The sequence below is a fragment of the Ascaphus truei genome, chromosome 2 (genome assembly GCF_040206685.1).
Source record: "Ascaphus truei isolate aAscTru1 chromosome 2, aAscTru1.hap1, whole genome shotgun sequence".
NCBI classification, from domain to species: domain Eukaryota; kingdom Metazoa; phylum Chordata; class Amphibia; order Anura; family Ascaphidae; genus Ascaphus; species Ascaphus truei.
Window position 1 is genome coordinate 195,442,213 of NC_134484.1, and position 27,704 is coordinate 195,469,916.

General features: G+C 41.4%; 1 protein-coding gene across 5 annotated transcripts; it reads left to right on the forward strand.

The window, feature by feature from the left end:
- Positions 1–5,139: 5,139 nt before the first annotated feature.
- PRP4K (pre-mRNA processing factor kinase PRP4K) lies at positions 5,140–27,467 on the forward strand. 5 transcript variants are annotated; one of them, XR_012799133.1, is made up of 17 exons: positions 5,140–5,254; positions 8,690–9,871; positions 12,186–12,362; positions 14,989–15,147; positions 15,710–15,791; positions 16,723–16,930; positions 17,111–17,184; positions 17,678–17,768; positions 18,247–18,394; positions 19,048–19,185; positions 19,389–19,542; positions 21,239–21,353; positions 21,744–21,895; positions 22,579–22,665; positions 22,955–23,726; positions 24,945–25,016; positions 25,612–27,467. XR_012799133.1 is itself a non-coding variant. In XM_075585766.1 (15 exons), the coding sequence occupies exons 1-15, from the start codon at positions 5,220–5,222 to the stop codon at positions 23,156–23,158; spliced, it is 3,006 nt and encodes a 1,001-aa protein (XP_075441881.1). In that variant the 5' UTR covers positions 5,140–5,219; the 3' UTR covers positions 23,159–24,444. The 5 variants fall into 5 exon arrangements, 1 of the variants encoding a protein (XP_075441881.1); XR_012799132.1 differs by having other exon boundaries at positions 24,945–27,467; XR_012799130.1 differs by lacking the exons at positions 24,945–25,016; positions 25,612–27,467 and adding an exon at positions 24,398–24,444.
- Positions 27,468–27,704: the final 237 nt, after the last annotated feature.

A 27,704-nucleotide genomic window follows, 5' to 3' on the forward strand; every position in this document is an offset into this window, starting at 1 on the left:
GAGTGCTTACCTTTCTCAATCTTCCTTTCTTGGAGACGCTGATCCATCCGTATACACAGGGCCACTAACTCCTCTAATCCCGACGGACGTTCTAATGATGCCAGTTCGTCCTTGAGATTATCGGACAGCCCTTGCCAGAACACCGCCGACAATGCTTCGTCATTACACCCCGTCTCGGTGGCAATTGTGCGGAATTCGAGGGCGTAGCGCGCCACCGTACGGTTGCCCTGGGATACATTTAGGAGAGAAGAAGCTGCCATTACCTTCCTTCCTGGAGTGTCAAAAACTCTTCGGAACTCTGCAGTGAATTGGTCCACGTCAGACGTGAGATCGGGTCTTCGCTCCCAAATCGGTGAGGCCCAGGCCAGGGCGTCGTCCGTCAAGAGGGAGAGTATGTACGCCACCTTAGAGCGAGGAGAAGGGAAGTCTGCAGGCAGTAATTCAAACTGTATGGAACACTGGTCTAGGAAACCCCGGCATGTCAAGGGGTCGCCTATGAAGCGGTTAGGGGTCGGAAGGTGTGGAGATGACCTCTGGGAGAGCGGAGCCGGAATAGGTGCCGGTACAGCAGGCAGAAGTGCAGCAGGTTGAAGGGTGGTAACCCGGGTATCCAAATCTCCTAGTGATCATTGGAACCCCTCCCTCCGTTGATTATTTTGATTTAAACATTCTTCCACCTGTTTAAACATAGATTCAATTTTTTGTAATTGTTGGGCCACCCCAGCGGGGTCCAGGTGCGTTGGGCTGACCATAATGTCACGGTTGCTCACTGCAACCTGGACTGAACGAGGTAGGGAATATATATATAACCACCGCCCTAAGCCAAGGGGTTGGGTCCGAATTGCAGAGTTGTGAACGTAGCAGGGTCAGGATAGGAGAGTGGAGAGGGTAGCGGGTATTTGCCTAGGGAACGGGATTGGAGAGCGTAGAGTGGTCGAGATCCGTAAGCCGTGGTCGAGGATAGGAGAGTGTAAAGTGGTAGAGATCCGTAAGCCATGTTCGTGGAGTAGGGAGCGTAGAAGTCCGTAGCCAAGCCAAGGTTCAGGGGAACAAGAAGAGACAGGTCAGGTACAAGCAGGGTCACAACAGGTAAGCAAGATAATGTGGACAGGTACTCAGGCTTCAAGTGAGCATGTGCATAGAAGGTCTATGCTCAGCGACGACCAGAAGGTGACTGAAGCATACATACAGAAGGGAACCAATAAGGATGGAACAGAGAGGAGTGTTAGACGTAAGTAGACCTATGATAGGCTGAGGCAGGATGAAACTCAGGTGTAGCCCCCTTGAGATTAGTCCAGGCATTCCTACCAGTGCTTTTCTCTTTAAGACACGTGCATGCACGCCGCGCGCGCTGAGGCGCGTGTGTGGCTGGGAGCCGCCGCGCGCCCCTGGGAGGTGGGGATGACGCGCTGCCGGGAAGGAGGCTGCCGGAGGAGCGGAGGGGGCGGCCGCGCGGTTTGACCGGGCAAGAAAGCGCAGACGAGTGAGGGAATGCAGGAACCGGATGTGCGGTCCTGGCACGGAAGACACCAATATGGCTTGTTCAAATGAATGGAACATAAGGTGACTTTCTGCACAAGAAGGTGTCTTTATTTTTTTTTTAGCACTGCTTAGTTCATATGACACCAAGTGCCCTAAGACATGATAGTATAAAGTTCAGGACGGGTTAGCGGCCCGTTCCTTTGGCTGGGATGGGGATTGTTGAGTCCCCTGCTCCATCAAGCCAGGGACAGCTGTCCCACCGTTTGTGGCCCTGCACCCAGAGCACTGAATTCCCATTTCTACAGGGCATGTGTGTTTGTAAAAAGTGAAAAACATGAACGGGGTATTTCTATATTGTCTAAAGTGGCCGTTTTCGGATATAAATCACATTTGAAGTTAACGGTGAATTTTGGGGCAAAAATGGCCCTGCACGGTTACACAAAAAGTGGACATTAACTCTTGATACTTGGTTGGCAGTTTTTATTAAGACTTTGTCAGGTTCACAAATAACAATACGGCTTTTACAGAAAAAAAAAAAAAGTAAGAAAATAACGTGAGCTGCAAACTTACAGTGTAAAGCTAGTCTGTGACAGTTTGTTCCAACAGCTAACGTATGAATGGTTAGTAAATACCCGATAGTAACAGCAGAGGTGGAGTCATGGCCGGACAAGTTGACAGGTAAGGTGTGAACCTCTTTTTAAGTATTCTTGGTTTTTTTTCCTTTAAAAAAAAAAAAAATTAAAATAGTAACAATAACTAACAACATTGTAGGTTTTAAAGAAGACCACTACAAATACAGGCCTGCTCTGTGTCTTAGGCCTCGGGCATGGTAAGCGCTTATGCGTTGAGCCGTGCTGAGGCGCGCTGCTGCTCGGCACTGAGCCCCTGCAGCCGCAATGAGAGCGGCTTTAGCAGGGGCTCGCGCGCACACGTCCGCACGCTTGGGGAAGCGTGTATCTCACGTGTGTCCCAGGGCCGGTCACATAAGCGGTTCGCCCAATGAGGGCGACCCAGCTCCGTGACGTCACTGGCCCGCCCCCAGACCCGCCACCGACACGCCCACGGACGGCGCGCTGTGTAAGGGCAGAGAAAGCACCGCTTTCCCTGAGCCTCAGAGCGCCTCCGCACGCATAAAATCACTATGTCCCAGGCCTTAGGCCGCGCTTATAGTGCTGGCGACAGCGACCGATGATGTCACCCGTGGGCCGTAGCCAATCGCTAGAGTTGCACTTTAGTTTTGGACGACGTCGCTGGCTGCAAGGCCTGCGACGTCATAAAAGGGGCGGGCAGAGGCATGCAGAAGCTCCCGATTGGCCGCAAGGGGAGACCGTCGCCAAAAAAATCAAATAACAGTGACTACCAAATTTTTGGTAGCAGTCGCTCCGTCGCCGTTGCGTGCACTATAAGTGCACGCGGCGGCGACAATGCATTTGTTTTGCCGTGCTGGCGCCGGCACTAAAAGCGCAGCCTTAGAAGGAGGTTATCTTAATGATAACTGAACATGCTGAGGCTAGGCTTTACTTGCTTGACTTTTTCCCGTATTCGTTATACATGGTGTGTGGATATTGGGGCAGGACAGGGGATGATAAAGTAAGAATTAAAAATGAAAACATTTGCTTATTTTTTATTTCATCGAAACGAAATACTTAGATGTAGTGAGGCCCCAAGCCAAGCCACAGAAGTGAGCACTGTATCTCAAGGACCATTTAGCAACAGACTGAATTCTCGATTGTGGCAGCCCCCTTAACACTTGATTTTTACTGTGTGGGTTTGTGCACGATTTAGTGAGGCTGGTGTATTCGGTGCTGTAACTAGGCCCGATGGTTTTCACATTCTTTGTACATTCTCATGCAATTAAATGTGTTAAAGCAGCAGTCCGCACGGAACAACATTTTGTGCATGACTTACTGTAAGAGATCTTGCTCTTTTTATTCCTTAAATCTAATTCTTCATTTAGGAAATATAATCATTTTAAATATTATGTGTTAAGGTTAAAATGAAGCTGTCCCCAGAGAGGAAAGCGATCCTATTCTTACTTATAAATCCCTAAACGAGACAAACATTTCAATCCTAGATCTGGGATGCGTGCTCTCCCTAAATTCCAACGAGCTCTAGTACTGAGTTTCTTGGTGAGTAGCACTATATATATATATATGTGTGTATATATATACTAGTATATAGCCAGGTCCCCCTGGCTGCCTCACATTCCTCCGTTGCGGCTGGGAGGCTGCAGCTAGCGTGGGTGCCGCTGACGGGGCGCGGGAGGCAGAGAGAGGGCACTGTAGGGAGTGCTTAGGTGCTCCGGAGGCTCCGTGGTGGAACGCCAGTAAGGGCGCCATTTTAGGTGCTTCGCGCATGTGCGAGATTCAGCGCGTGCACAGTGGCAATACAGAAGCGGTAGCCATTACTCACAGGGCTCCGCGAGGGACTGCAATTCCCAGCAGCTCCCGGATCACATGCTGCTAGAGAGCCAATAGGGCTGCCAGGAGTCCCAGCGCAGAATTGGATACATTTAGAGCGCTGCAAGGACTGCGCCAGTCGGAGTTGGGACATCAGAGGGTAAGGGTGTGTGCAGGGTGTCTGTAGGCCCCTGCCCTAGGCCAGAGACCCCCTGTTAGGCCCCAGCAAGGCCCTGACTCCCCTAAGCTTGTGGTTGCTGCAGGGACAGGCCCATTAGACAGTGGCACTGCCCCTGTAGTGCCAAGTGTGAGGGACACAGCGGCGAGCTGGCAATCCGGTGGTCTGGGACCAGATCACCCCACAGATAAGTCTTTAATGGCGGGACCCTCCAGCTGGACCCCACCCCACTTGGAGGCGGGGTCGTCGCTGACGGCGTGGGACTGGACAGCCCCTTTGTCTTCAGTTGGTGCTACCGGGTGCTGGAGCACTCGGCAGGTATCACACCTTGACCTACAAGTGCACCAACTTTAACACGGGTTGTGGGCAGCGCTGTCACACATACATTGGGTGGGTTGGCTTCTGTGGACACTGGGAGGTTGAGTGCCCAGAGCACTCAGTACTTTAGGGTAAACCCCGCCAGGGTGTGGACACGGTGGTTGGGGGCACTGTGTGAGGGTATGGCCCTGTGTGGCCTTTGTTATGTTATTGTTAGCACCTGATCAGTAAACCTGTTATACCATGCCAGTGTGTATTTCTTACATTGTGTTCTGTGACGGGGCTGTCCCACACTGACAGCGCCTCCTTCTGTGAGGGATCCTGTCACCAGACAATTCAGGTACACCCGAGGCACATTTAATTTTATGGTCTTGTCGCTCCTGAAAATGGTATTTGGCGCAAGATGAGTTTATTAGCCTGCTAACAAATTACTGGTGGGTTGTATGCGAACAGGATAACACGAGTTAGCAATACGATGCTCTTTTTGTTAAAAGAAAACATATTTATGGTAATTGGATTTCACTATGTTGACCTATTCATGCGTTTATACAGTCATCTGCTAGACATGGCGTGTGATAAATTCACAGTGGCACCAAATGCGTCCCTGTGCCGTCCTCCAACACCATGCAAACAATAATGACTCAAGCAACGATCCTCCAGCGCTAACCTAACACCATGAGCCGGCACCGCAACTAGCACCACATGCCAACCAGCACGGGAAGGTGCCCGCCAGAGGCGGAAGTGACGTTTCGGGCCTTTTTCCGCTCCATGTGACCTCGCGCGTGCACCTGGGAGTCCTCGCGCTCGTCGTCCCCTCTGAAGCAAACAGGTTTGCTGTGGAAATGGCCGACGTGGGCTCGGAGCTCCGGGACACCGAGTAAGAGCGACCGGTGGCGGTTTTAGAGTATCCTGCATACATGTGCCGCGTTTATGGGGGAGGGAAAGATGTGGTTTCTATGCGCGTGGCCTGTTCTCACAGGCCGGGTCTTTCTCTCACACTGTGCCCCGCGCCGCCGCCTCTTCCTCCTCACCAGATGTTGACACCGTAATGTCCTCGATGACTTTTGTCTTTCACACTAAACTATGCGTGTCTGTGTAACGGCTCCTTGCGGAGTGTTTGGCTCGCGACCGCGCTCGGAATGCTTCTGTGTGGAGCTCGAGACGCACGGGGAGGGAGGAGACCAGAGGAGGCCTCAGCCCGAGCGCGAGTACAGGGAGAGAAGAGGCGCGAGCTACTTAATAATGCATTGTATGCAAAGGAAGGCTATATGTATATATAGAGAGTTTGTGTGTGAATAGATCGCTTAGGCACCCGCAGGTCTTTGAATAATAATAAAAAAGTCAAGTGTTTTATTAAATGATCAACGTTACCCGGGACATAGCGTTTTGCAGACACAATGAGGGCCTGCCCCCCTGGAGCTTACAATCTAATATTGGTGTCCGAGACACGGCAGGATTGTGACTTGACCAAGGTCACATGGAGCTGGTACTGGGATTTGAACCAGGCATGTAGTAATATATATATATATATATATATATATATACATATATATATATATATATATATATATATATATATATATATACACACATGTAAAAAGAAACGTGCTGCGCTATTCGTGATCTGTGCTCGTGAATATGATGTGCAAGAAAAACCCTAAGGCTTGTAATATAGTGTGTGCGGGGACGTGGGTTTCATGTGTAGAGTGTGAGCGTCTGGCTAACACAACCAGTTATAGACGCGCACGCACTATATTACAGGCCTAACTTAAAACAATGTTGTAGTGTAGAATAAGGCTTTGGCCACTCTAGCGCTGAGCGCGCGCTCATGGTTGCGAGCGGTGATGTCACCAGCTCTCCAAGCATGAGCCCGGGTGTCCGTGCTATTTCACAAGCGTGGGGGGGGGGGAAATTGCGGGTAAGTTGAGCGCGGTTGAGTGTCTTTTTTTTGTTTACGCAAGCGCCAAGCGTGGGTGAGCGTCCGTGCCCGCGCAGGGACGGGACAATTTCACTAACGGGCAAGCACCGCACGGTCAGCGTGGCCGCAGCCTATGGGGCTGCCAGTCAGTGAATCGCTGACCACCCTGGTCAGATATAAAATACTATAGAAAAACAGGTGCGGTGCCTAATGTATAGTTTTTCTATTATATATATGCATGTATAAACATGTTTGATCGTATGTATGTGGCTGTTCAGTAGTACATGTGTATTAAATACAAGAAAACATTTGAAAGTATACATGTATCTGTTTAGGGATAATTATACTTAAAAACATGTTTTAAAGTAGTTTTGACATAGTTATTGTATGATTTTTAAATGCGATTTATATAAAGATGTAAATGTTTATAAAAGGTGGAGATGTGGTTAATGGGGATTTACCATGCTACTGTACATTGGCTACTGTCAGGTTTAAGTGGAGAATAAGTATAATATAGATCCTTTATCTGTTGTACATAAAGGGCAATAGAGAGAAATTTGATTTTATACTACATTCAGCCATTGGACTTGTTGAGTTCTGAGGTTATTTCAGTCTGCTCACAATTGACAACTCTTTCCTAGTTTTCTTTGATGGAGGATTGTGGGGGACAGTTCTCTCATCTTCCTTTTTGTACCAGAGCTATCTATGCCTGTTCAGATTTGTAGTTTTGTCTCGTATCCCATGTAAAGAGTTGTAACCATCCTTAATATTCAGCTGCACTTATAGTGCAGGCAACGAGACCGCATGACGTCAGCTGTCGCCGTTGTAATTGCGATTCCTGCTGATAGTGCAGGAGACGGGGGGCGTGGCGGATGTGTGGCTGTGAGCGGTTCGCCCTCATTGGCTGAACCGCTCATATGCTGCTGACGTCACGCAGCGATTGTCGAAAAACTAAAACTCCTTTAACTATCTGCGATCGCAACCGCTTCGTCGCTCTGCAACGCCGTTGCGGTCGCGCCCACTATGGGCACCCGCGACAGACTGCATGTACTTGCTACGGCACTGCGTGACGTCGCCTCAGCCAGCACTATAAGCACAGCCTTAGTGTGATCTAGTGTGTGATTTGCAGATGTTACTTAATTTCACTCTATAAAATCGTAGGTTTCACACTTATTTATTTATAACGTCTAAAAGGCGTAAACTCAATTAGCTTTAACCTCTTACCTGTCCAGTTTGGTGCTGTGTGTTACATTTAATAGAGATGCCACTTTTGACGCGTGATGGTTGCCAGCAGCATATCTTTTTTAATAGTGTATCTGTGACAACGGGGGGCGTTATGTTGCACTGTTCACTCGCTCTAGTACTGGGTTTTCTATGGTTATAGCGCATTAGAAATAAAGTACGTGGGGTCCCTGTCCTTACAACATATTTCTTCGTCTAAAAGTATTGCATGTATTGAGCGTGCTGTTCTAAGGTAGCAATGCAATACCAGGCATTCAAAGTTGCCCATCATTACTAATACCTAAGAAAGAGAATCCAATCACTTTGACTGGGTTGCACGTAACTGCTACTTTTAAGTAGATGTTGCGAAAAAGCGCTGCAAAAAAAAGTTGTACGTTCTATTGCATAATGTTAACATACCGTATTCTATCAGTATGTATGTTCAGCCTCATTTTGTGTAGTTTTTGCATACTATTCATGTGCACTGTATGCTTTGTAAGCACATCACTGTTGTGTGAAATACAAGATCCTATGGGACTTTTTAAAATGCTCCAGTTCAGCGGTGCGCAAACTGGGGGGCGCTATATTTTCTGGTGGGTGTGGCAGTTATAGAGGTCCCACGCTCTCCCCCCAGGCATTTAAATTAAATGCCGGAGGACCACACTAGGCCTCTAGAACAACACACTTGCCTTCCAGTGACGCATCGTCCTGGTAACTCGGCGTCAAATGGGGGGAGCGAAGCGCCGAGGAGAGCTGGCAGGGGTGTGCACAGGGAAAAGTTTGCGCACCCCTGCTCTAGTTTATAAACGCTGCTACAAGTGTTTCACATAACATTTGTTACAATCTGTCTTTTTATTTGTTGGAAAAGCTAGTTGTTGCTGCATTATTAAGTTCTTTTATTAATTTGTGTGATTACTTTTATTCATTTATAGCCAGATAGTCGGCAAGTCATAGAAAACTGTACATGTGTATAACTTTTTTTTTTTAAACATGGCAAAGATCACTCTACTTAATATTTAATTAGATCACATAAAATAAGCTAGCACCTATTACTTATTCACTGTTCATGATAAATGCAATGTGTCCTTAGATACTAATACACATCAAATACATATGTAAAGAACACACTAATGGATGCAATTTACTTATCCATACGTATTTGTTTGTTTGCAGAATGGAAAATATTGATACACTGGAGAAGAGTGGGATTGAGGAGAATGGGGAAGTCTCTGAGGAAGACCAAGACCAAACCCAAACCCAGAACAAGCACAGCAAACACAAGAAGAAGAAGCATAAGCATCGAAACAAGCACAAGAAACACAAACACTCTTCTGAAGAGGACAAGGACAAAGACAAAAAACACAAACATAAACACAAACACAAGAAGCATAAACGGAAAGAGATTGGGGACATTGGCAAGGATGACATTTCACCTTCAAAGAGGGCAAAACTCGATGACTTTGCTCTGCTGGAAGACTTGGAGAAGCAAAGAGCTTTGATTAAAGCAGAGCTTGACAATGAGTTGATGGAAGGCAAAGTCCATTCTGGCATGGGCCTAATATTGCAGGGATACAACTCTGGATCTGAGGAGGAAGGGGAGATAAATGAAAAAGTTCGGAACGGCAAAAGAACATCTTCCAAATCAAATGCGAAGGGGAAGCAGGAGCTTGCCTCCAGAACAATTTCCAAGAGGAGTAAATCCAAAGAGAAGACACGGCATAAATCAGACAAGAAAAAACCCAAAGCCAACTCAGAAACCGCTAAAGAGAAAGTTCCTAGGAGCAAGTCCAAGGAGCGAAGGAAATCCAAAAGCCCAGCAAAAAGAAGCAAATCTCAAGATCAGATGAAGAGGTCTCCAGCACTTCGACGGCAATCTCTAGAAAAGAACAGAAAGTCAAAGTCACCCCTAGATGAAAGGGTGAAATCAAAAGACAGGAAGAAATCCCCCGCAGCCAGCGAAAGCAGAAGCAGAGATCGAAGCAAAAAGTCTATATCCCCGATAATACAACAAAGCATATCCAAAGAGACGAGGTCGAAGTCTAAAGAAAGAAAATCTAGGCGATCTGATGCCGAGAAAGATAGGAAGCCTCTTAAATCGCCTTCAAAAGATGTATCTTCTGGAAAAGAAAACCGTTCCCCGGGTCGCCGGCCAGCCCGCAGCCCCAAGGCTAGGAGCCCGACACCGAAACTGCGCGATCGGACTTTGCGACATAGCAAATCCCCACTTCTTCACGATCACAAATCTAAACAAATGAAATCTCCTCCCCGAGCACAGTCCCCGACTCGGAGAGCGAAGAGCAAATCGCTAGAGCGGAAAAGAAGAGAGCCAGAGAGGAGGAGACTATCTTCTCCCAGGTAATAACACAGTGACATGGAGTTATTGTAAGGAACCATCACGATGAAGCACTTGTTTCCTGATCTCTTCACAGTTTATTTTTTTTAAAGTGAAACACCTACAAAAATACAATTTGTCTTGTGACATCCCTTTTCTTTAAGTTTTAGAAGTGTATTTTCTTCACAAAGTGATAGTTATTTATCAGTCGTGAATATTTTTCCCTCTTGAATATCATTTTTAAAACTGGGGAGATAGGAAGCAAGTGAATAAAGTTTAAGCAGTGGTTCTTAACCTCTTGAGCAGGAACACAGCTGAAGGATTTTTCACATTTCGAGGCACCCACCCCTGCTATTCAAACCTCATTCCTTCCTTGCGTACCCAACACATTCGCCCTACATTTGATGCGCGCATCTACCAAACTCCACTCACCCACTCTCTTCTTACGCACTCCACATTCAGTATTGTAGTACAAGTGGTGGGGAGCGCAAATATATGAATAACGAAAACACAAAATAGTGCAATATGTCTATTCAAACAGAGTTCTGTGTAACCTATAGATAGTGTACTCACAATCTCATTTCTTTTAAAGCCTATCCATCAGTGTCAACAACATATCCGGTACATCTAGGTGTGTGGTAACATGGTGTCAGAATATATAAGGCACATAAGTAGTGGTCAGATCAGAGTCGGCGTAGGCGCCGTCCGGGACTCTCAACGTTCACCCCCCGCTCACATCCACAGCTCTCCGCATCTCCCCTCTCGATCTCACTCGTTATTGGCTGGCTTCCGCACCTCCTGGCTGAATTACCCGGATGCCAATTCGCGCTGCTGCTTCCCCGAATCGGCATCCGGTTATTCCAACCAGGAGGTGCGGAAGCCAGCCAATAACTAATGAGATTGAGTGAAGAGGCGCAGAGAGCTGTGGACGCAAGCGGGGGGGGGGGGTGGCGGGATGAACGTCGAGAGTCTCGGACGGCGCCTGCGCTGACTGATCACTACTTATGTGCCTGATATATTCTGACACCATGTTACCACATACCTAGATGTACCGGATACGTTGTTGCCACTGGTGGATATGCTTTAAAAGAACAGATTGTGTACTCACAATTTATAGGTTATATAGAACTCTTACTATTTTGTGTTTTCATTTTTATTCGCATATTTGTGCTCCCCACCACTTGGACTACAATACTGGTGAGGATTGAAGCAGCAATCCTGTAAAGGGTTTGAGCAGCACTTAACAAAGTATCTTTATTTTTTCACACCACTGTTTGTTGCACTATTCGGTATTGCACCGTAGAATGATTTGATGTCACAGAACATTTTTTTCATATATATGAATTGCACTTTTTTGTATGGAGCGCCAGTTTAATAACACTCTTTTCGCACACTCCACATTCAGCCTGACACCTGATACTCATCCTTTTGCTCGGTGCACCCTCAGCATTTCTCCTTTCTCGCACAGCACACTCGTCCTCTTTGTAAGGCTGCGTCCCCATTGGTGCTGACCGCGCTCATGCTTGAGAGCGGTGACGTCACCAACATCTTTTTTGTCTGCTCAAGCGCCAAGCTTGGGTGAGCGTGCCCAAGTGCACCGCAGTGCACCGCAGTGCACCGCAGGGACTTCCACATAAAGACTGCAATAAGTAAAGGCGTCAACCCCACAACCCCACGCAAGGCACTCGCTCCACTCCTTCCTCTTCTGTCCCATCTACCCACACACCTAAAACATGTGAGCTGCTTAACGGGCACATACCCCACTGTCTAGAGATGAAGACACCTCATCTGTGCCTGGCAGACAGTAGCCTTTACATCTCCAGGCAGTGCGGGATGTTTCAGCAGCAGCCTTGGCAGTGGGTCGGAGCACTCTAGGCTTCCACGGAACCCTAGTTGAGAAACTGGTTTAAAGGATGGTATCAGTTGAGAACGAAGGAAGTGGTGCACAATAGAAGCAGTTGATTGTCAATCCTTGAAAGAACGGGTATTGAAAGAAATATGAAATTAAAAAAATAATCAGCTGTGAGTTAAAAAAAAAAAAAAAAGGTAGCCGTCTTTGGGAAAGTAATATTCTAACAGGATTCAGAAAGTTAGGAAAGTAATGTAGCCAATAAGTTATAATAATGATGGAGAAGATGCGATAGGATTTTTGGGGTTTGTCAAACTGTCAAGGCCAAATGTCAGTGCTGCAAGTAGACACTATACATGATGTCACTAGATGCTTAGGAAGACATTTTATGATAACCTAAAATAATGTCAGAAAAAGCTTTTTTTTTTTTTTTAACATTAGACTGGATCATTTACCCCATAGTTTGTGATTTTATTTTTTCCATGTAGAACACGACCTAGAGACGATCTTGTTCTCGCAAGACACGATCGAGCAAAAGATGCCAGTCCTCCTCGATGGTCCCCTTCCAGAAGACGACCAAGCAGGTCTCCCATTCGAAGAAGGTCCCGATCACCACTTAGACGGAGCAGATCCCCTAGGAGGAGAAGCAGATCTCTTAACAGGCGGTACGGAAAATAAATCATATGGGGTGGACAAAAATATAAAACACAAGCCAAACTAAATTTTTAGGAGACAAAATTTGAAGGGAAAAAGGCTTTTGTGTGTGTGTATATGTGTGTGTATATATATGTGTGTGTGTGTGTGTGTGTGTGTGTATATATAAATATATATATACACACACACACACACACACACACACACACTCGTGTAAAAGAAAGTACACCCTCTTTGAATTCCATAGTTTTACATATCAAGACATAATAGCAATCATCTGTTCCTTAGCAGGTCTAAAAATTAGGTAAATACAACCTCCGATGAACAGCAACACATGACATATTACACCGTGTCATGATTTATTTAACAAAAATAAAGCCAAAATGGAGATAAACGAAGTACACCCTTACTGCTTCCATATTAATTAAGATGCTAAGTAGCAGACAGGTGCTTCTAATCAAATACCCTTGATTAATAGATCATCAGCAAGTGTGACCACCTCTTTAAAAGCCGAAGTTTTAGCAGTTTGCTGGTCTGGAGCATTCAGGTATGCTAAGGAGGAAAGACATCAGCAATGATCTTAGAGAAGCAATTGCTGCTGCCTATAAATCTGGGAAGGGTTATAAGGCCATTTCTAAACCATTTAAAGTCCATCATTCTACATTGAGAAAGATTATTCAAAAGTGGAAAACATTCAAGACAGTTGCCAATCTTCCCAGGAGTGGACGTCCCAGAAAATTCACCCCAAGGTCAGACCGTGCAATGCTCAGAGAAATTGCAAAATACACAAGAGTTACATCTCAGACTCTACAGGCCTCAGTTAGCATGTTAAATGTTAAAGTTAATGACCGTACAATTAGAAAAAGATTGAACAAGTATGGTTTGTTTGGAAGGGTTGCCTAGAGAAAGCCTCTTTTCTTAAAAGAACATGGCAGCACAGCTTAGGTTTGCAAAGTTGCATCTGAACAAACAACAAGACTTCTGGAACAATGTCCTTTGGACACACGAGACCAAAGTGGAGATGTTTGGCCATAATGCACAGCGCCATGTTTGGCGAAAACCAAACACCGCATATCAGCACAAACACCTCATACCAACTGTCAAGCACGGTGGTGGAGGGGTGATGATTTGGGCTTGTTTTTGCAGCCACAGGACCTGGGAAACTTGCAGTCATTGAATCGACCATGAACTCCTCTGTATACCAAAGTATTCTAAAGTCAAATGTGAGGCCATCTGTCCGACAGCTAAAGCTTGGCTGAAATTGGGTCATGCAACAGTACAATGATCCCAAGCACACCAGCAAATCTACAACAGAATGGCTGAAAAAGAAAATAATCAAGGTGTTTGCAATGGCCCAGTCAAAGTCCAGACCTCAACCCGATTGAAATGCTGTGGCTGGACCTTAAGAGAGCTGTGCATAAACAAATGCCCACAAACCTCAATGAACTGAAGCAGCGTTGTAAAGAAGAGTGGGCCAAAATTCCTCCACAACGATGTGAGAGACTGATAAAGTCATACAGAAAACGATTACTTCAAGTTATTGCTGCTAAAGGTGGTTCTACAAGCTATTGAATCATAAGGTGTACTTAGTTTTTCACACAAGGCTTCTCCATTTTGGCTTTATTTTTGTTAAATAAATCATGACACAGTGTAATATGTCATGTGTTGTTGTTTATCTGAGGTTGTATTTGCCTCATTTTAAGACCTGCTAAGGAACAGATGATTGTTATGTCTTGATATGTAAAACCATGGAATTCAGAGGGTGTACTTTCTTTTTCACACAACTGTGTGTATATATATATATATATATATATATATATATATATATATATATATATATATATATATATATATATATATATAGATGGATAGATAGATAGAGATAGATAATATATATAGATGATACATCACACACTCCACTATCTTTTCCTATATGTCTTTCCAATTTGTATAATTTAATATTAAATGATAAAACTGCACCACAATTACCAATCCCTGTAAGTTAATGGTTTCATGACTGGTAAAATGTGTGTGTGTTATATCAAGAAAGGAGCTTACATTTTGGTTTGCACAGTATTGTCATATGTAAGTATTACATTCTTGCATATATACATATACACGTGTTTTTTTTTTTTTTTTCTCTTTGCTATATCTATATATGAGACTGGGATCTGACTGCAAACTTACCATAGCTGCTGTATGTTAGTCTTGCAATGTGACTTCTAACAAAGCAGATCAGATCATACTTTGCTGCTTCTATGTGTGGGAGGAAACGGTGTGCACTGCTCTGCACCGATTGGCTGATCCCTGGGTGATTTCATGGCATTCTGACACTTGTAGTTCACCTATCTGTCAATTCTATACCATTGAAAGAGAGCAGTACTACAACTCCCAGAAGCCACTGCAGAGAAGAGAGATCACATGACAAGCAGCAGCCATAACCACATGCGCCAGTAGTGGATTTGTAGCCCACGTGCCTGGGATTTTTCCACCCCATATCATTACACAAATGCTTTCAAATTATGAAAAATGTGACGCATTACGAGCCCTGTTGCAGACCCCTTCGTTTCATGCAGAAGGGTATTTTAAATACTTCATAACTTTGTAGGTGAATCGGAATGGTTTGTTTTTCAACAGAGACAGAAATCGAAGAAGTCGATCTCGTCTGAGGAGGAGGTCATATTCACGGGGAGGACGTGGTCGCAGGAGGAGGAGCCGGAGCAGAGATAAAGAGGACAAATTTAAAGGCAGCCTTTCCGAGGGGATGAAAATTGAGCAAGAATCTTCTGATGACAAGTAAGGAAGCAATCTTATGATTTTCAAAAGAACAAAAGCTCTTCCAGAAAAGATGTACTTCTTTAAAAACGACCTTCATTATATGGTTAACTTGCTGAGCAGGCACATTTCAATTATTCAGTTTGTGATACTACAATTTGTTAGTGACCAATTATTTTACCACACACTGTTTAATGTTTTGGAGAACGATTGTAGTTGCCCTACCATTTTTTTGTTTGTAAGATTTTAGCCAGCCAAAAGTTCAAAGTTCTTTTAAGGAACCCAATAAATTATTTGCCAGTGAATACCTTTTTATTGAAAGAGTGGTTTCAGGCTCTAGCCTTTAGTTCAGTTTTAGGAACTGTCTTCACTAATCAATAACGCAAACACCTTTCTTAGTAATATTTTCTGGTCGAGCTACAGTGTGCAGTAGAACACAATAGGAACATATGCTGATTTTGTCAAGGTAATCAAAACATTAAAAACATTTAGTGTAAGGTATCCTTTTAGAATGTGTATATTTTTTTAGATCTGGAATCTGTAGGACATTGTTCTGCTTCTGATGCTAAGTTTGCTTATTTAGTCTTGAAGACTTTGATGTGGAAGAAGAAGATGAAGAGGCTCTTATAGAGTATAGGAGACAACAGAGACTAGAAATTGTACAGGTGTGTATTTTAAGCAACTGTTTTCAATGTCCAATTATTTTTGATGGGAGGTTCTAGAAGCAGGAGAGACCGCGGCATACAGTCCGTGTGCTGTTTCTATGCACTGGACTTATCCTTACCCTGCCACCTCATTTTGGATACATCTGATTACTTGCCAGAGGGCTACTGGGCTGAAAGAAAACTAAAAACATATTGCACACCACACGTCTGCTAATACCAATGGCTAGTAGCAGTGTTGAACAGTATTGTCTATGTGCTATTTAGGCATTTACATTGTACTTAGTTTGAATATATAATAAACAAGTATATGAAGGAAACTCGATGATAATGGAGGTGGTCCACAGAAGAACAGGAATTAAACAAAGTTATCCGGCCTCAGTGGGAAAAAAAGGCAGGCTCCTTCACTTGGTTTGTAAAGTCCATGTGGAGGGCTGGCATATTTTATGACTGAAGCGGAAAAAATTAACTGTGGCAGAAATGTATTTACTGTTCACTGCAAATCTGCTTTTTAAAGTGATCCATCATTTTTGCAGAAATAAAGACTTCTAATAAATAAATAGACTTTCACTAAAGCAGATAAAAAGTATAAATACGGATGTAGCAAAGGTTATTTCTTCAGGTGGCGCATTATGGTGGCATATTCTGCATTATAACTGCTTTTGATTCCTATGGAAACCTTAATTCTCTGTCTTAAAACGCGATATGTCGCATTATTTGCTGGAGCAATGAAGTCTGCTACACCTGAATGCAAGTATAAGCCTTTTGAACCTGGTTGTCATAGGAAATGCTTATTTAAAGACTGAACAGGATTGGGGGGGGGGGGGGGGGGGGGTGAGGGGGTGCTTTTTAAGGCCACCAATGTTTCTGGCTCAAATGTTAAAGAAAATGTTTTGTTCCCTGTACAATGTAATCACTGTGTAACTTCCTGCAGAAATACAAGTATGCAAATGAAGATAGCAATTTGTCAGTGCCCTCCGAGCCAAGTAGTCCTCAGAGCAGCGCACGAAGCCGGTCGCCCTCTCCAGATGATGTTCTTGAGCGTGTTGCTGCATTCGTTAAGGAATACGAGAGGGAAAACATTGACACATTTGAGGCCTCTGTTAAAGCCAAACAAAACCTTATGACTGAACAGAATAACGGTAAGAGGCACTTAGCTACCAAATAGATACGTGCACAGGTAGACTTGTCTACCTAAGCTGCTAAGTGTTGTTACCATGCAGGGGATGATGACAGATTCCGAAGCATGGGGCTTTTGGTAACTTGCTCTACTGATGGTGCATACCCAAATTATAACTTTTTATTATATTTTCTTTTTTAAGGGGCAGCACAGAAGAAAATATTGGCGCCTGACATGTTCACCGAGTCTGATGATATGTTTGCAGCGTACTTTGATGTAGGTATTTTTCGTACTGACATTGTTTAACAGTGATCTATTATGGATATGATTTTGAGATCACAAAGTTTGCCGAGTTCATTAGGCACTAGATATTGAGTTGTGTAACTAAGTATGGCATGTCTAATTTATTTATTTTTAAAGGTGTGCACGGTGTAAATAATTTGTTTTGTATAAATTCCAGACCGATCGTAAAACGTGTCATTACATGATCTAATGTTGGTGTTTTCATTTGTAGGGAAAACATTAGTGCCATAATTACGTAACAATGCAGTCCGGCTTCTTCGTAACATTAGAGGACTGTAAAGTCGATTTGCTATAATTTGCACTAGTGAGAAATCACAGTCACCATTTTTGAACCAGGTCCTTAAGGACTTCAGCAACTGTGCTTGTCCATATCATGTTGACCATCCCTACCTCGTGTGTGTTGGTGTGTTAGATTTAGCTTTGAAATGATATTCGGAACATTAACGTTCTTCGCGTTCTATTTCAGAGTGCTCGTTTCAGAGCTGCTGGCATTGGAAAAGACTTCAAGGAAAACCCTAACCTGAGGGATAACTGGACAGATGCTGAAGGCTATTACCGTAAGCATTTTCTCTGTGTTTATTTGAATATTTGTTTGCTCTGTATTTTTTAGCTAATGTTTCATTCAGCGCAGGGTTTTTGGTGTACTTTATTTCAGCTTCTGATTTGTATGCAGAGACACTTTATCTACCAACACCTAGCTCAGGGATGGAAAAGGCATAACATTTAATCGCAACCAGCAACAGCGCGCCCCATTCAGTTTTACTACCCCCTCCCTTTTTTTGGAATTGTTTATATTGAATAATATCTTTCAGCAGTTTGAGATTTTAGAAGCAGAGGTCTCATTTTAAGACGGCTTTCTGACTTTCGCTGCATTTGTCTTTCTGACTTTTTATCCTACTTTGTTGCTAAGGCTATTGTTTCTGGTAACCTACCACTGCTGTTTCTCCATTAACTTCCAACATCTTAATAGTGTCATTGATATGTTGTACTCTCCCTCTAATTTGGGGTTTACCGTAAAGTTTTTTTCTTTTTTAGGTGTAAATATAGGTGAAATATTGGAGAAACGTTACAATGTGTATGGATACACGGGCCAGGGAGTCTTCAGTAATGTTGTACGTGCTCGAGATATGGCTAGAGCAAATCAAGAAGTTGCTGTCAAAATCATCAGAAACAATGAGCTAATGTAAGTCTTAGTCCTTGGCTATCTTCAATTTAAAGGGTCTGGCCCCCCTAAGACTAAAGTGATCTAATGTCAAATGGCATATGTAGTAGGTTAAATGTTATGTAACTACCTTTACAAAAACCAGACAAGTAAAAGTTGTTTCAAATTTTTCATGCCTTCATACAAATCAGCTGCTTTGGATCGTTTTTATGATTTTCACCTAATTTCTTTGGCGCTAACAATTTGTAAACACTTGTATTTAGAAATGTTTAATTCGCTGTTATTGTTTGTGTAAGCTAATTATGTTGCCATCAATAGCCAGACTAATAAAGCAAAACCCCAATGAGTATAAGATTATATTTACAAAAGACACCAAAAATAATTACTTTATTTTCATGGTTCAAGATGTGTTTAATAGCACCGCAAGTTTATGCCCAGGAGCCGAACTTGCAAAAAGCACAATAACAAATATGGACTATCCATATCGGCTTTGATTAGAGGCAAACCTAGGGGCTTATAAAAACAATTCAGCAGAGGTTACAAATTTGCAGTTATCGGAGTGGAGGGAAAAGCAGTCATTAGAATATACTCCAAGAAGGTACTTGCATGAATGATTCTCCAAAGGAGGAAATTACTGACATAAGAATAGCTGCTAATAAGGTCTTCATCCATAGGCAAAAAACTGGCTTAAAAGAACTGGAGTTTTTGAAGAAGCTGAATGATGCTGATCCCGATGACAAGTTTCACTGTCTACGGTTGTTCAGACACTTTTATCACAAGCAGCACTTGTGTCTGGTGTTTGAGCCTCTCAGGTAAATGAGATTAGTCTTTTTTTTAAATGTATTTATTGTTATGTTGGTTAATTGAAGCTGACAGAAAAGACCTAACTATAGTTTTATTACCAGTGACAAGTAGACGTACAAATGGTAGCATAGTATTGTGAAAAGAATACATAACATGGTAAAATATTTTTATGTATTTTTAGTTATTGATTCTTTTCTCTTTGTTTCCAAAGCATGAATTTGCGAGAAGTGTTGAAGAAATATGGGAAAGATGTTGGCCTACATATTAAAGCAGTGAGGTCGTACAGCCAGCAGCTGTTCCTGGCAATAAAACTTCTGAAAAGATGTAATATCCTTCATGCAGATATTAAACCTGACAACATTCTGGTAAGAACGCTCCAGTTGCACCTTACTCCTGTGTTTGCATAACTTACAATTGATCTAGCATGGTAGTAACTATTACTTGGTAACTTTGCGTGCTGGAGTCTGCATATGTCACTCAGTGGGTAGGGGAGTAGTGTGCAGTCAGTTGGATATGGAAGTCCCAGTCATTAGGATTAGATGGGCAGGGTAGTATCTGTTAAGATCAGCCAGTCAGTAATGTGGTGTATTTGTGTTCAGGAGCATGGAGGAGGAATGGAAGACATTTCTTTCTTTCTGTATTCTGTTTGTCTAGACACTTCTGGAGATTAATACACAGTAAAGGGGCAATTCCCCCATCCAACATGATTCCCGCGATACATACCTGTACAGTACTGTCTCCTCCAAGGGAAACAATGGCGCTTTAATTCTCCCACGTCATCCGTTGCGACCTCATATATTGACCCACATGAGGTGGGATATTGTTGCAAGTATGTATCTCGGAAGCCAGGGGCTTCCGGTGCTGAAATGCACGTGGTTCAGCTCCAAGGACCCCTTCTTCCCACTCGGGTGCCACCTGACCCATGGCACTTCTGTGTCAAGTGATTTGCTTCTGGATCAATCACTTGATGCAACCAGCCCCCAGATACAAGAAACTGAAGTAGAGGGAGCTCCGTTTGGATCGTTCTGACCGATCCCATTCATCTGACATTTAAAATTAACATTTGCTATAACCGATTCTTTAAACCAGTATCCCTGCAAAATATTTTTCTTATAAATCACGTAAAGACTGGGTTTCTCCCTTGCCAACAACCTAGGTCTATAGACAGGAAAATGGACCTAAATGGACTTTGATGCTTCGTGTAATGTTTTCCATTTTTCTACTTATTCTGTAAGTGTATTTAAAAAGTATATTAAAGTTTGTATTATAAGTAAAAATCAGAACCCTCCCCCTAACCCTGTTGTATTTCTGAAACCTTAACTCCCCACCCACTCTCTCTGCTTTTAATTTCGGTATTCCTTTACCTTAGAAAAATTAATGAAATACAATGTTTAACCAAAAAAAGTCCATTTGCCCGTTATGTATCTGGTACGTCAATAGTGCACTGAAAATGTTAAGGTGAAAGAATCAAATTGTGAACCTTAAATCCTGTGCTTTCCTAAACTACCTACATTTGATGTTGGTGCTATGTACATTATTTACTATTATACATTTTGTTTGTTGCTCATATGAGATGTTTTGTGATTAAACTGATGTTGATAGAGCAGAAGAAAAAAAAACTTACATTTGTGCCCCCTTTTTAAATTAATTAATTAATTTATTTATTTTAATGTGTTTTTATTTTCACATTTTGTTGGCATTTGATTGTGAAATCTTTTAGTATTTTTCTGTTTTGGAGAAATATTGAAGTGGAATATATGGGGTGACTGTTTTTTGATTTTGGCGTTAGAATTTCAGGTTGGGGATCTACTAAACTTATTATGCATTACATAGTATTAAATCATGTACAGAAAGTATAACATGACTGTCCACCTTAATTGTTTGGCATGTCCAGTATGTATTGCCAAGTGTTCTACATATTCCATCAAGACAACTACATGTATTCCCTTTACCACAAGCAGTCAAGGGGGGTGTAGTTATGTAGTATCTTCTGCAAAATAGGCATTGGATGTGCTGTGTAATGTAAAATGTTTCAGAACTAATTTGACATTTCTTTCTTAGGTAAATGAATCCAAAACTATTCTTAAGCTTTGCGACTTTGGATCAGCATCACATGTAGCAGATAATGACATTACACCATATCTTGTCAGTAGGTTCTATCGAGCTCCTGAAATCAGTAAGTTTTTCAGTTGTCATTTTGTATACAGTACTAGGAATCGAACATGTAACTGGTGTGGGAGGATTTGTAAATTGGACACACAAATCCTCACGTGAGGATGGCTGTACTGTGCATATCTGGCACTACATTGTCACTACATAGTAAAGGTATGCCGGCCCCTCTAGCAGTCAAAAAGTTAATACAGTATTGTGTATTTAACTGGTCTCTCATTTGAATTTGTAACATACTCCTTAAATCTTAGCTTGCCTAATACCTGTCACATTCATTTAACTGAAATTTGAGATTCCTTTTAAGTATTTTTTTTGTACCCTAATTTCTGTGTGTTTTTTTGTAAACTGATTTCTTACTGTGGGGAGAAAACTAATATTTGTTCTCATTCTGTTTCAGTCATTGGAAAAGTTTATGACTATGGAATTGACATGTGGTCAGTGGGGTGCACCTTATATGAACTGTATAATGGAAAGATCTTGTTTCCTGGCAAAACCAACAATCACATGTTAAAACTAGCCATGGATCTAAAAGGAAAAATGCCAAATAAGGTAAGCTAATATTTGCTAGACTCCCCTACATATAATCTTATGGTAAACATTATCTGATTCTCCTTTTTTTTTTTTTTCTTCCGTAGTCCTCTCATATGTTGGGTTATTAAAGAAACAATCAGTCATATGACAAGTGTACTAATAGCAGTGACATGTTTAAGTAATTACATCTTGTCGATTGTTACTTAAAAATTTTTTTATTATCTATATTGAAAACAATACTTTTGTCAACATTGTGAGCGTACCAATTCACCAGTAGTTTGACTTTCTCTGGCTACTCCCTTTTGTGTGGTGTCACTGTGTATTCAACGAGAGGTCTGGCCAGAGATGCCCTCTGAGGACAAAGGGCTCTAGGGGTAAAGAAAACACTTGATTTATACAAACACCCCTATTCAAAGGCCCCAAAGAAATGTCCAGACCATGCCAAACACAGCTCTGAAACAGTGCATAAGTTTTTGTTGTTGCTTTTATTCATTCTGCATTTCACTATTTTAAGATCATGTGATCAGTCTTCATATACATTAACATTTTACACGGTCTCCTGACTGATACTTGAAGAGTAAGGGAAATTTGACAGTTTTGTCTGCTCCCCGCCTTCCCATTAATTCTTCCACGCATACGATTTTGAAGATCACTTAACATGATTCATGCGACATTTATATTGTTTTTTTTTTTTTTTCCAGATGATTCGAAAAGGTGTGTTTAAGGATCAACACTTTGATGCAAATCTCAATTTCATGTACATTGAAGTCGATAAAGTAACAGAAAGGGTATGTCTTCTCATACTTCTCGTATGGTTTTCTTGTTTTGTGCTACTCCCTCCAAAGGTCAATAATGGGTTTTATGGAGCTTTTGTGTTCCTAGGACATTATATCAGCTGAAATGATGAGTGTTAGGAAAAGTAAGAACATTGTTACTGTTAGTAATGATTCCTTGATAGTTTGGGTGACCGATAAATGAATGTTTCAAAAGCAGAAAGGAAAATATACCCTTGCGTTGTATCATTTTTTTAAAATAATATGCCAGTGAGTGCATTTTTGTTCTTCTGTATCCTTGTAGGAGAAAGTTACTGTAATGAGCACTATTAACCCAACAAAGGACCTGTTGGCTGATTTAGTTGGGTGCCAGCGACTTCCAGAAGACCAGCGTAAAAAAGTGCACCAGCTCAAAGACTTGTTGGACCAGATTTTAATGTTAGATCCAGCCAAACGAATAAGCATCAATCAAGCTCTTCAGCACCCGTTCATTCAGGAAAAGATCTAAATCTGGCAAATGGTTTGAATAGTTCACACACCAGGACTGAAGACCTTTCACAGCAGCTTGTTAATGTATATAAACATATAAATATTTCCCCTGCAAAGTTGAGGAAGCATAACATGTTTGAATTAACACAAGGTTTTGTTTTTTTTCTTCATTTTTCAAAGAGTTGTCTGAGCAAAACTTTTTGCGACTTTATGTGCAACTTTTCCACAGTAGGAGTGATTTTAAATTGGCAGAACTGCGAAAAAAAACAAAAAAAAAACCCCCAGCACTAATGCTGTTGGCTTTGAAAATTGTTTGGGAAAACAGTTACGATGTAATGCTTGGATGTTAATATTTTATTTTTAGCAGTCATGGCTCATATAATTTTTATTTTTTTTTGTCTCAAGAGAAAACATGACCAGCATAAATGCTGTTTATATTCACGTTTTCCTAGGTTGTGTGCGCAGGCCTCAGCAGCATGCCCTTGGTGTAGTCAGTGCCGAAGGGGGGCCTATTCCTTCTTGAGCCTGCCTGCAGGGATGGTCTCCTCTTTTAAAGCAGGTTGTGTACAACTTTCAGTACACTGAAGGTAAGCTAAACCATCAACATCATTGGTATTTTAAGACATTTGTGTGTGTGTATATATATGTATTTTTTTCTTTTCTTTTGTCAACTGACAAATGAGAATTTGGTAGTTAATTGTGGCAGTGTTCTTTGACCCTGCATGTTTCACAAGTGACTTACTGGTTTTTTTTGGTTGTTTTTTTTTTGGTTGTTTTTTTTTAATATGTTTTAATTTTGACATTTGCAATATCTGGCAGTTTCAATCCACAATCTCTCTCCATTGCGTTAACATGGAGTGTGCGCACTTGATGGAAGGAGCGCCTTCAGTGTACTGTTTCTTAAAGAGTTTTTTTTTTTTTTTAATCGACTTGCTTCATATTGTACCCAGTTATAAAATAGTTCGCTGTAACATAGAAACCAGTTCTTTCTGCAAAGGTTACGTTTAAAATTCAAGTTGGGGTCAAATTATGAAAGTTCTCGTGTTTAAAGAGTTGAAAAATGATTTTTTTTTAAAACTTTGTATGTATTGAAAATGTATTTGTGTGTAACTCCTGTCAGTGCCAGAGGGGGGGTTGCATTTGTATTGCTAAATACTTTAAAATTAAGTTCCTTCTAGCACTGACTGGAGTTACTGGTTAAAGTGTTTAATTTGTTCATTGTTTTCATTACTTGTGATCATGTTGTTTTTCAATACAGGCATAAACTCTCCACTCTTGAACAAAAGCATCTGCTTTTTAAAAGCGGTAATTGCTTCTTTACCTTTTTATTTCTTTTGTAAATGAAGCTTTTCTTTAAACATGTCTTTAAAATGTTCTTTTGCATAAACAGTTGACTCTCACTTATTGTAAAGTGAAGATTGTTCTGCATGTACAGTGAACCATGCAGATATCTGTATGTTTTCAATATGCATCATTAGATAATAATAATAAAGTCTTTTGTGAACAAGGCATCTGTAGCTATTTTTAAGAGATGGTTTTTATTTTTCTTCAGAACGGGGAAATCGGGTAGTCCCACACATGGTTGAAATTAGATATTTTCCAATCATTCTTATTGGGGATTTAGGCCACCTTTTTGAATAGTTGTCACAATAACCCATGCCTAGTGAATTTTGAAATTCTAAGTACCAAATAAAGACTTACAATGCACATGCCTACATTCAAAGTAGAGTTAATATTTATGAAGGACGTGGTGTTGACTAATGTTTGTGCTGTTTTCTTACTTTTCATCTTGATGGTGCTGAAAGAAAAAAGGAAAGCAAGACACAGGCCTCGCAACGTCTGGTTTGCTGAGACACCATCTTCACCTTCCTCACAAGGTCATTTCTGGCAGCATGTGTAGATAAGCATTTAGCAAAACCGTAAAAAAACAAAACAAAATGCATTTACCCACAGTGCTTGTGAGAAGGCCACTCTTGCTAGAATTATTTTATCTGTTACCGGTTACAGAAAAAAACTATTTTTAAATCACACTTGGTGCGCAACACTTGGGTAAAGAAAATATTTTGGGCAGAAGCTGTGTGTAAATTGCTGAAAGTTTACGATGGCAGTTTTTTTGGCTACTGCTTATTGGGCAGCTAAATTGTAACTATATTTATACCATCATGTAATGTGCTTTCAAGAGAAATGGCAATTTCCCAAATAGGCAGGCAACTTTTTCCTATTGTTTCTTGTTCGGGATTGGGAGTTTTTTCTTTTTTTCTTGCTTTCGAGCACAAATCACAGTACTGAAGATTTACAGAATATTTAATTAAGTTTTTGATGCTTGGACGGTACCAACACTGCAATACGTCTAATGAGATGAAAACCAAAGAAATAGACCAGTGAAAAAATGCAGTTTGTCTTCAGAATGTGTTATTTGAGTTATTTCTGAAAGGATAAAGTTGCTTGTTCACTTGTTTCTTTGTGTTTTAGATGCAGCCTGGAGTAAGAAGATGGAAAGAAGAAGACAGACCAAGGTTTCTGTTGTCTGAGAGACAAATACATAACTTATTGCTTGCCTAATATTTCTGTTTGCACTTGATAAGCAAGAGCATACAGCACATTTTATAATCATACCCAGAGCAAATATATTACAGCAATATTTTTATAATTTTGGGTGCCTTTCCATTACTGCAAAATATGACAGCATACACAATCTATTATCCCTTGTTAGAAAAGGACGGTTTCAGTTTTTTCTCATCTGTATCTTCAAAACACACAGAATTATTTTTCCTACTATTCAGTACTAGATTTTTTAAACCACCAATACAACATAATAAAAATGTGGAACCCTTATTGGGAATATGCACTGTCCTAGTACCACTTAATTGACCTGTAAGCATTGGTTTGACAAAATTGTGTTCAGTGCTTCAAGATGGTGTTCACCATACAAATGTGTGTATATTTTGATTTGTATAGAGCCAACTATATGCACAACATTTTATAGCTGTATGCCACACAGAACACTGGGAATGTTCCAAAACAGGGGTAATAAACATGAATAGAAGTGTACATTGGCCCCAACAAGTTTTGGTTTTTTTTCCTTTCTTTATTAAACACCTGTAGCTATGGGTGCACAGTATTTCTTTGAAAAAGGAAAAACATGGCAAAACAAAAATTCAGAAAAAGCCATACCTGATGATGTGTTCAGTGGTCACACTTAGACTAAAATTATACCAATAACATAACCTTTGGTTCATCACAACATAATGGGATTCTGTATCTTCTATAGGTTAAAGTAAATATTTTATTACCTGTGTTTTCAGAATCTATTGTTGGGCAAACACTCCAATTATTTGATTTATAAGACATAAGAAACCGCCTTGAGTCGGCGTCTCAATTATTACAGGAAGGAAATACAGTTGTGGGCAACCATGCTTCTATTATTTTAACTTAAACAGCACTCACATAGTCTTACTTTTTTTTTTTTTTTTTTTAAAGAACTTGACTGAAGGGGGGCCGCAGGGGTCCTCTGGAGCTGAAGTTTATCTCAGGGCCCACCCCCCTTTCTAACTGGTTTACAAGATACATGAAAAAGTGTATCCCGTGGGCTAGCAGGAAGCTGCAATGTTGGGGGAGGAAGGGAGGGTCGGGGGCATTGCAACTTTTTTTGGGATAACCGCAACAGCTATGTTTAAATGTCCCAGAAGTACACTGCAACTAAGCCGGTAAGTATCTTGGCGTTTAGGGGCAGCTGGAGCCAAAATGAGTGTGGCTGACCTCTGGAGAACCCCCCCCACCGCCTATTTCAAATTCTGAAAGAAAAAACAAATTTGGTAAAATGGGCAATATTGATGGGTGCATTTACACTTACTAAAATAATAGTTGCATACAATGTATAAGCACTCTTGAGGACAAAAGGGAGGATTTCATAATTAAATGTCAGAATTAAAGAGAATGTAATATTCGTTAGATAAGTGGGAATGCAGCTGTAAACAACTAAACTTGCAAAGCTGCAGGTTTTGTATGATGCTCAATGAACTTCTTTCAATGGCTGTCGATCGTCACGGAAAGTTAACAAAATGCAATTGTGCTTACACTGAGTTTATTTACTTCCACGAAACAAACTTTATTACAACATTTTGTGTCAATGTTTTGTAATTAATTATTACTGATCTAGATTTTTTTTCCCCTCCCCCATATGTAGGGTAAGTTGCTTAAACCATGTGGAATCCTTGGTGCTTTCTGGACTCTATGAAGCTAATAAGACTTCAACCTCAACCTCAATTAAAGCTGCTGCTTCCTATTGTACTGGACTTGCCTGTAAAATAAATATATATATAAATATATGAATTTCGTTTACTCTGTTCTTACAAAAAATAAAATGTTGGCGGTGTATACTTTCTTCCAGTTATCTGTATAGATTGAGTGAATCTAGAGGAACAGAAAGGTTGTTTATTACTGTTGGGCTTGTTTAAGAGACTGCTAAACGTTGCTTCTCTCATGTTGTGTTTATTGGTGTGCTTGTATTGGTATGCTTGATGGCCTGGATAGACTAAAGGTAGAGAAAATCAAATTACAAGAAA

Coding starts and splice junctions, on each gene's coding strand:
- PRP4K (XM_075585766.1), top strand. CDS start 5,220: ATGGCCGACGTGGGCTCGGAGCTCCGGGACACCGA. Junction 9,872..12,185: donor AGGAGACTATCTTCTCCCAG/GTAATAACACAG, acceptor TTTTCCATGTAG/AACACGACCTAGAGACGATC. Junction 15,792..16,722: donor AGAGACTAGAAATTGTACAG/GTGTGTATTTTA, acceptor AACTTCCTGCAG/AAATACAAGTATGCAAATGA.